The sequence below is a fragment of the Scophthalmus maximus genome, chromosome 9 (assembly GCF_022379125.1).
Source record: "Scophthalmus maximus strain ysfricsl-2021 chromosome 9, ASM2237912v1, whole genome shotgun sequence".
Lineage (NCBI taxonomy): Eukaryota > Metazoa > Chordata > Actinopteri > Pleuronectiformes > Scophthalmidae > Scophthalmus > Scophthalmus maximus.
In genome coordinates this window covers 25,023,464-25,032,500 of record NC_061523.1, presented here as the reverse complement: position 1 = coordinate 25,032,500, position 9,037 = coordinate 25,023,464, and the positions used below count along the sequence as shown (strand labels likewise).

Here is a 9,037-nt window from a genome sequence, read left to right as displayed (position 1 = left end):
GTGTCCCCGTTTCCAAACCTAGTTATTGAACCTCATTAATCTGAACAGTTCTACATTTTAGGAAAGGAAACATCTGGATTAAAGTCAAGATTTAACGTTCATCTTGTCTCAAACTTCCTTTTGGCTGAATGCTCTCACCAAATCTTTGCCTTATATGGAAAGAGAGCAGAGTTGTAATGTTCTTTAAGCCCTCAGAACCCATTGGAGCGAGTCTCCATGTGAACGGTTTCATGGTTTCCTGCTGCAGAGGTCCGGCGGGACCAGACATCCCACAGCTGTTAATTTTAGCCGCTCGCTGCGACCGCCAGGAAGCCATTACGTCTTTCGTGGCTTCGCCGCATGTGGACCCAGCTGCTTGTTATTCAGGGAGGAACCTTCTCTGGCGGTGACGTTTTTCTTCCTCCTCTTCAGGGAAAAGCTCGGGATGTTTGAGCGGTTTTGGTTTGAGCGAAATAGACTCGCAGACTCGTTGCACGAAAGAAGTGTTCCGCCTCGGGCGGATTCAGAGAGTGAAGATCAGAAATGTGACCCGAGGATCGGACTGTCCGCTCACACCCTGACCTCTGACCTCTGGTGTTTTCCCAGGAGCCCGAGGTCGGCGTCAACCCCGTGCAGGTGGAGGTCGGAGAGTTCGACGAGGCCATCGAGGTGGTCGAGGAAGAAGAGGTCGTTGAGAGTGAGTTGACTTGTTGTCGTCTCTAATCACGTGAACACGACACTACATTTAAAGGTTTGACCGTGTCGGGACCAACACTCTGTCCCCAAATACGTCTGTTTGATGAATCAAACAAATGATGAACTTGATCGTGTTTGTTCTATGAATTCAGTTTTGGACAAAGACAAGTTCTATTCTTTCAGATTCTATTCCCTGCAAGTGTCCAAACTCTGATTCTCTTAACTTTTTGAATTTCTTCTTCACACAGCACAACACACAAACACTGCTTATAGGCTAAAGTCAGTAAATGAATAATATTCAGTCAAACCTTTCACTCAAAAATGCTTTTTATGATTCATTAAAAGCTGTAGATCAAAGACAAAGCACTGGAATGTCGCTCAGCAGAGTTCATACATCCACCCAGACACAACACAGTGGCCACGCTCATAGATATTCAATCCCTCGGGATCCACAAGATCCATACAGAACCTCCTCTGTGGAGGAAACCATGAGGAAACTCACCAATCGTAAAGGTTTGATTCCCAGTGGTAGAGTCAGAACTGAAAGGATTCAAACGAAGTCACGTGAGCTGCGACACGAAGCCTCCGTCAGTCTGGTGAATCAAAGGCTCAGTAATAACAGACTGGAGCGTTCTGCGAGGAGACGACTGTAATTACAATGTTCCACGACTCGACCCAGACGCTCAGGAAACTGAACAAACTGAACAAACTGAACAAACTGAACAAACTGAACAAACTGAACAAACTGTACAAACTGAACAAACTGAACAAACTGAACAAACTGTACCGACTGCAGTCCGGAAACCCCCCCCCCCCCCACTCAGGCCAGTTGAGACATTTTGTTCATTTCGTTCTCCCTGAAACAAACTTCTTTTCTCTCACAAGTCGTCTTCATACAGTAGAAACTTAAAAGCAGTTGATGTTCTTACTGGACATTATGAAGTAAGATGTAGTGACATAATGAGGTCTTGTCTGAAGACTGGGCTCCTCGCGTCAGTATGAAACTTAATGATGCATCCTGCACGTCGGCACATCAGGAAATACAATCTTCCAAAAAGAAAATAATGCCAACATCAAAAAATTGATAATGCAACAGGAAGGATAGAAGGACAGAGGGGAGGAAGCAAAGGAAGCAAGATGATACCTGTGATATTTAATAAGATCATCTTAGGAAATTATGATATCAGTGGATATTTGTCTAAAATAAATAAATACACAAATTAATAAATAATGTTAAAAGTTCCAGTAACGCAGAGGAATATTGAAAAAAGTTGGAATCAAAGACAAACAGTAAATCTGAAAACAGGAACAATACCTGTTTTTATCTGTGACAAGAGGAGTCAAAAGATACAAATGATTATATCTTGAGTTATGTTCGTTCACATGGAACATCGTATAATCCTTGACAGATCTTCTTCTTTTCATTTCATGCTCAAACGTGTGTGTGCACCTTCTCCAGTGAAACTTAAGTTGCTTCATGTTCGTGTCTCATTGTTTGTCTCGTCGGCATTTTTCCGTGACTTCTGCTGCTTCTCATGACAAATTATGTGTAATTTTAATTCCTCTTTAAAGTGAACATGGGCTACATTCAAGAACAAGTGACTCTTAGCTCACAGATCTTTTCTTTTTGCCCCCGTGTGTTGTCGGTGCAGATCCCTGCCTGAACCACCACTGCAAGAAGGGCAAAGTGTGTGAGGTCGACGAGGACAACACCCCCATGTGTGTTTGCCAGGATCCCACCAGCTGCGCCGCCGCCGAGGGCGAGTTCGAGCACGTGAGTCCGAAATACAAGGAGCCTGCGGCGTTAACGTCTGGTTAAAGCTGCAGGGTGTAATATTCAGAAGGACTTCATCACAGAAATGAAATATATTGTCCATAACTCTGTTCGTATAAGAATTAAACATAGTTCCATGCGGTGGAGCGACCTCCGTGTGAGTCTCCATGTTTCTACGTCCTGTTGAACACGGTTGTTGAACTGAACGTCCAGAACACGTCGCGTTCACGTTGAATCTTCAGACGCTTTAAAGCCCCAGTTTACTCCCACGAGTTCACCGCTGGAAGACTGAACACTACCCACGAATATCTGTGTTCTGTAACGGACGCGGAGGACCTCAACGCTGATTGGCCCCCGTCACCTATATTTCGCCTGAGTTCAAATATTTCCACTCGAGCGACTGAAAAGAAATATCCCAAATTTCATATCTTTGCGTGATTCGTGTCACTCGCGTCGTCCTGTACGTTCCTTTGCATTGACGTTGTATGTAATGTCACCGTGCCACGTACTGTACGATGATCACCACGGCAGCAACCGTTCTTTGTTATCACATAGATGAAAAGACGAGAATTTATCTTCCTCCTCAGGTTTGCGGCACCGACAACAAGACCTACGACACCTCCTGCCACTTCTTCGCCACCAAGTGCGCCCTGGAGGGAACCAAGAAGGGCCACAAGCTGCACCTCGACTACATCGGACCCTGCAAATGTGAGTCCCCCCCCCACACACACACACACACACACACACACACGACACTCGGGCAGAGAATCCACCTCAGATTTTCAGAGGAAACTAAAAGATGCTCTGTCTTTGTTTTGTGAAACAACCTTCTCTGTCAGCGTTCTCTCAGCGTTCTGCGTGCCGACTCTTTGCCTTGCTGTGATTGGTCGGCTCAGGCGTCAGGAGCTCGTCCAGACTTGCAGGCTGCATTTTTCTCTCTCCCTGTTCAAACTGAACTCGACGCACTGAGTGTGAGCCGACGAGTCGGGGCTGCAGGGTTCAAATGGAGAACAAGGTTCTGCTCAGTGAACCGAAACAGAACCGGACGAAGGATGTGACGTTGATATCTGAGGATGAAATCGTTCAAACGTTTGAGATGCAGATTCATTTTTGTCGTTAATTATCGACCAGACTGGAACTGGAGCCGGTTTGTTTCTTTGTGCAGCGGCTGTGTTTCCTCTGCATTTCTATAAAGCGTAGAAACAATAATTCCAGAATATCTATCTATAAATTTGAGATCAATCAATGGGATATGGGAAACAGAAAAATAACACTTGAAGGATCATTATAGAATCCAGATAAAGAAATTCATGAACAAACAGAAACATTTGAGAGAGAGAATGACAAGTATTTCAAAAGTGTTTCCTAAAGAACAACATAACTCTTTTTCTTTTGACTTGATGAAAGCTTCTGTTGTCACATTAAACCTCCATTCAACTATGACTCACACAATTTAGTTCTTTTTATTTTGACCTCAGAAAGGTTTTGGTCCACCTCCGCTCACGCGTGATGTTTCTTTCCCCCGCAGACATCGAGCCCTGCCTGGACACCGAGCTCAGCGAGTTCCCCATGCGCATGCGGGACTGGCTGAAGAACGTCCTGGTGACTCTGTACGAGCGCGACGAGGACAACAACCTGCTGACGGAGAAGCAGAAGCTCAGGGTGAGGCAGCAGACACACGGCCGCTGCGAGGGAACCTACAGAGGAAGGGTGTTAAGAACATCAGGAGTAACTGCCGAGCCCGGCGGGTGGAGACACAATGTTCCGTTGATGGAAACAGTTTATTTTAAGCTTGAAGTGGCTCATGAAGAAGAAAGAAACTCGCTCAGACTGAGGAAACGTTTATGTGCCTGAACTCCACCGACCAGGAATTATGGATGCACTTAACCTGCATTTATAACAACAACTCAGAGGAGATTTATCTTTTGTGGATCATTGAGAAACATCTGGAAAACATCTGTTCATGACAGGACAGAGGCAAGAAAGCGCTCCCAGGCTGATAGAAGTTAAAGTTAGTTAAAGAAGTTAACTCAATGTGATTAAAGATCACGTTAAGTGACGTTTAGCCTTTTCCTTATACGGGCTTCTATGTGGAAAACGCTTAATGTAAGATATCTTCCTTAATTCTAGGATTTCAGTCTTGATTTTTTATGACAAGACATGTCAGAGAGAAGTTTGGTGATGACTGATCGCAGCTTTAGCACATTCAGTGGCGTTAAAGCTGCAGTGTGTAATATTTAGAAGAACTTATTCACAGAAGTTGAATATCTTGTCCATAACTCTGTGTTCATGTTAAATATAGTCACATGAGGTGGACCGACCTCCGTGTGAGTCTCCATGTTTCTACGTCCTGTTGAATACATTGTTGAACTAAATGCTCCAGAACACGTCGCGTTCACGTCGAATCTTCAGACGCTGACGGAAACAGGAAATGGAATCAGTGGTGCGCCGCCATAAAGTGTCCCCTGTCGGTCGCTCAGTCGGTTGCGGTTTGCAAACTTTACCACCAGATGGCGCCAGAAAAGTACAAAAATTACACACTGGAGCTTTTTTTTGACCCCCGTCTGTCCAACACCTTCCAGGTGAAGAAGATCTACGAGAACGAGAAGAGGCTGCAGGCCGGCGAACACTCTCTGGACCTGCTGGCTCACGACTTCGAGAAGAACTACAACATGTACATCTTCCCCGTCCACTGGCAGTTCGGACAGCTCGACCAGCACCCCGTCGACGGGTACGAACCCCCGCCAGAGAAGCGTTGACGGTATCACCATGTGTTTGTCTTTTGATACTAAAGCTTTATTTGGTGTGCGCCACCAGATACCTGACCCACACGGAGCTGGCCCCACTGCGAGCCCCCCTCATCCCCATGGAGCACTGCACCACCCGCTTCTTCGAGGAGTGCGACGCCGACAGCGACAAATACATCGCCCTGGAGGAGTGGGCCTCCTGCTTCGGCCTCAAGCTGCGTGAGTGGCCAGCGACCGTGCCTCCATCTAAGAAAAATCATCACTGAACCACACAAAACATTATAAATTCACCCGTAGATACGTTTATGATAATCATACGTTGAATTTTTGGTTCGTGGTTTTAAAAGACAAGTCCCCCGAAGCACTTTAAATATCATTAAAACGTAGTGCGAGCACAGTAACAAGCTCATATCAGGAAGATGAAACATACGCATGAGATGTTATGAGCAGAGCTGCAGAGCTTTTATCGATTATTCTGTGCGTGTTGTTTTATGAACATAAAAGAATTGATCTCTTCAGTCTCTAAAATATCAGAAAAGATGAGGTTGCTCATATTGAAAAGGTCAAACATCCAGCAAATATGTTAAACGTATTTTAAGTATAAAAACTGAGAATTGCATCAATCTCTCATTTGGATCTTCTGTTAATCAGTTCATCGAGAAATCGAGTTATTAATGTTTTTTTGATCACTCAACCTGTTCGTCACCTTTAAATAATCCCAAAAGTAGCTGTGAAAAAATCTTACATCTTATAATATTTTCATATATTACGGAATAATTTGACACACAAAAAGACCAGAAATACACTCATGTTCTCTATATTCATTTGTTTTATTTATATGTATATATTTTTTCTGCATAATTTCAAAGAGTGCAAGATAGACTCTTACTTTCTTGAACTAATTCATCTATTGGGTTGTTCCTAAATGTATTTTATTAATTTTTTATACTATATTTGTACTGATGTATGTTTAGAATCTGTGTTTTTGATATTTCATTAAATATCTCATCTGATAATCTTGATGAAAACATTTCATATATTACGTTCTTTGTACACAGTAAATAATTTGAAAGATAAAACGAGCAGAAAGACATTTGTGTTATTTTTATTCATTACTTTTGTGTATATAGCGAGTGCAAGAGGAACTAATTCATCTATTGGATTTTTCCTTTATATATATTTCATGTTCGACCGTCACTGATGATGTTTGTACTGATGTGTGTTTTGAATCTGTGTTTCTTGCAGAGGACGTGGACAAAGACCTCGTCATCTGAGTCGCTCCGAACGGGACACGGTGCTGATCCCCAAGTTAAAGAAACATCACAGTAACGGTGCTAATTGCAAATTATTTTGTTCGTGGGTTTTTCTTCAAATAATGACTTTTCCTACCTATACCACTAAAAAAAACAAAAAAAATGTTAGAAAAGAGAAACGTGCACAGTCTGTACTAACCGTCATGCGACGCTGAATTCTCCTGTTGAACAAAACACCCGGTAAAGGAACTAATGATGTAAATGTATGTTGTTGACGATATCATATTGATTTGTTCAGGGCTTTTTTTAAAACACGGAGAACAATTTGAAACATTATTTGAGGTGACGAAAAAAACTGTAAAGTCCAAAATAAAGTTTCTAAATAAATGCTCCCTCTGCTTGCTTCCTGCCAAACCAACATTTAGTTTCTTCTCTCTTTTGGTGGTGGACTCGTTTTTTTTCTGTTTTTTTTAACTGTCATCGTGTGTGTTTTGGTTTTTCAAGGAATCTTTTGACTACTGCTTTGAGACGCGGACACGCGTGTACTGATATTTTGACGCCAATAAAGAAAACCACAAATGTTGTTCTGGACGTTTTCACACAAGGGGAAATCTCGCAGGCTGAGAGTTTTTACTCACGAATGACATGTTGCTACTGACACTGAGAGCTCGAGCAAAACTCTCTCCATGAATAAAAGACTTATGAAAAGATTCTCTGCATACATTCATATCTGCGTGTCGTTCTCCGCTGAGGAAGAGGCCAGTTTGATCACAAGGAAGATCTGACCATATTTCTCTCTAGGGACACGTTTTCATTCTCCATCTTTTTAAAATATAAGAAATATCATAAGTCACTTTCCACGTATCGTGTGTTTCTGAACGTTGCCTTTGTGCAGCTGTAACGCTGCTAAAACTTTAACCTTGTCTCAATAGTTTGAGACCGAAAAATGAAAAAAAATGCTTTGTGGTTTTATTTGTCAGAGTTTTAACCATGTATAAAATTTTAATGTTTAAAGCTGTTTTATCCAGGAGGCAGATCATATTTCTGAGCTCCCAGTTTAAGCGACTGCTACATTTCTATAACTTATTTGTAGATATAATCAGGGTTTCAGCTCCTTGCAAATGTGAAATTACGGAAAAAGAGAAAACTACGACATGAAGCCAAAATATCACGATCGCCCCCTGGTGGCCGGCTGCAGTATAGATCATAAGCTCCGCCCCCTCCATGTGAGCGGATGAGAGATGGACCAAACTAAAAAAATAAAATCAAAGTAAACGTTAAATGAATGTTTCCAAAGATAGTTTCTGTCATTTGATGTCGTTCTTATCACACTGATGTTTTCTCTTCAGGAGTTTATGTTTCTGATTCGTTTGGTTTTAATTGATGCTCCAAAAAAAAAAATAATAATGGGTGCGACGTCATGATTGACAGCTGAGACTGACTCGCGATTGGTCGAGCGCGTGTTTCTGTGACCTCCACTCCACGATCTCTGCTCTGCAGACTCCACATGGCATCGCCAGCGCAAGATGCCAATACCAACTATTGTTTGTTGGTGTTTGTTGTCCTCGTGGTTGTACAAGTCGTTCCTTCTTGTCCTGACTGCGTCAAAGTGGAAAATAGTTTTGGTCTCGTCAGCATTTCTTCTTCTATGCTAAACAAACATTTCGGGCATTTCACACGTACAGTTGCGAGTGGTCGGGTCGCGGCTTCACGTCGCAGATTCACTCGGACAAGAAGAGTTGGAAAATTAAACAGCAGCGAATTTCGAAACTCGTACAGTGTCCAGCTCTGTTCTGTCTCCTAGAAAAGGATTAGTGGGCGTCGGCTCTGACGCACTTTTCTTTCTTACCCTAGGTCATGTAATCAGGCGGTGAGTGAGAACAACACTGTGGTTGAACTGTAGAACTTTAAAACAAACATTCGACTTCATGAAAAGGTCTAAAATGGGCCTGAACCGGCTGAAATACACTACAATCATGTTGATTGACTTGGACACATGTTTCTGATGCACAGTGACATTTGGAGCTGCTTAAACAACATGGAATTAAATAATATAAATGTGTTTGGACTGAGTCTTTGCTGCTTAAAGTCTGTCAAACAGTAAAAGACACATTTTAATTGGAGATGTTTCACAACAGGATCGAAAATGAAACTGCCATTTACGGCTGAATAAAGCAGTTTGTGTTCATCGTTCCCCGGGGAGGAGGAGGAGGGTGAGAGGGGCAGCACCCTGTTACCATCCACACCCGCTCATCCAGACTCCAGAACGTGAGACAACAGACGAGCCTCGTGCACAAAGCCTGGACTCCCTCCGTCTCCGCCACAGCTTCCTTCAGTCTGAATCTGTGGTGGAGAGGGAGGAGGAGGAGGAGGAGGAGGAAGAGGAGGAAGAGGAGGAGGAGGACAAAGAGGAGGAGGAGGAGGAGGAAGAGGAGGAGGAAGAGGAGGAGGAGGACAAAGAGGAGGAGGAGGAGGAGGAAGAGGAGGAGGAGGAGAAAGAGGAGGAGGAAGAGGAAGAGGAGAAAGAGGAGGAGGAGGAGGAGGAGAAAGAGGAGGAGGAGGAAGAGGAGAAAGAGGAGGAGGAGGAA

The 9,037-nt window shown here is 43.3% G+C and overlaps 1 protein-coding gene across 1 annotated transcript in view; it reads left to right on the top strand.

Moving 5' to 3' along the window:
* sparc (secreted protein, acidic, cysteine-rich (osteonectin)) overlaps positions 1 to 7,032 on the top strand; it is a 16,099-nt gene extending 9,067 nt beyond the window's left edge. Inside the window, exons 5-11 of the mRNA XM_035650021.2 lie at positions 586 to 676; positions 2,328 to 2,449; positions 3,037 to 3,157; positions 3,978 to 4,111; positions 5,032 to 5,180; positions 5,267 to 5,415; positions 6,442 to 7,032. Of these exons, the coding sequence (XP_035505914.1) occupies positions 586 to 676; positions 2,328 to 2,449; positions 3,037 to 3,157; positions 3,978 to 4,111; positions 5,032 to 5,180; positions 5,267 to 5,415; positions 6,442 to 6,470 (795 nt within the window). The 3' untranslated portion in view covers positions 6,471 to 7,032. The remainder of the gene's footprint in view (positions 1 to 585; positions 677 to 2,327; positions 2,450 to 3,036; positions 3,158 to 3,977; positions 4,112 to 5,031; positions 5,181 to 5,266; positions 5,416 to 6,441) is intronic.
* The last annotated feature ends 2,005 nt before the right edge of the window (positions 7,033 to 9,037 follow it).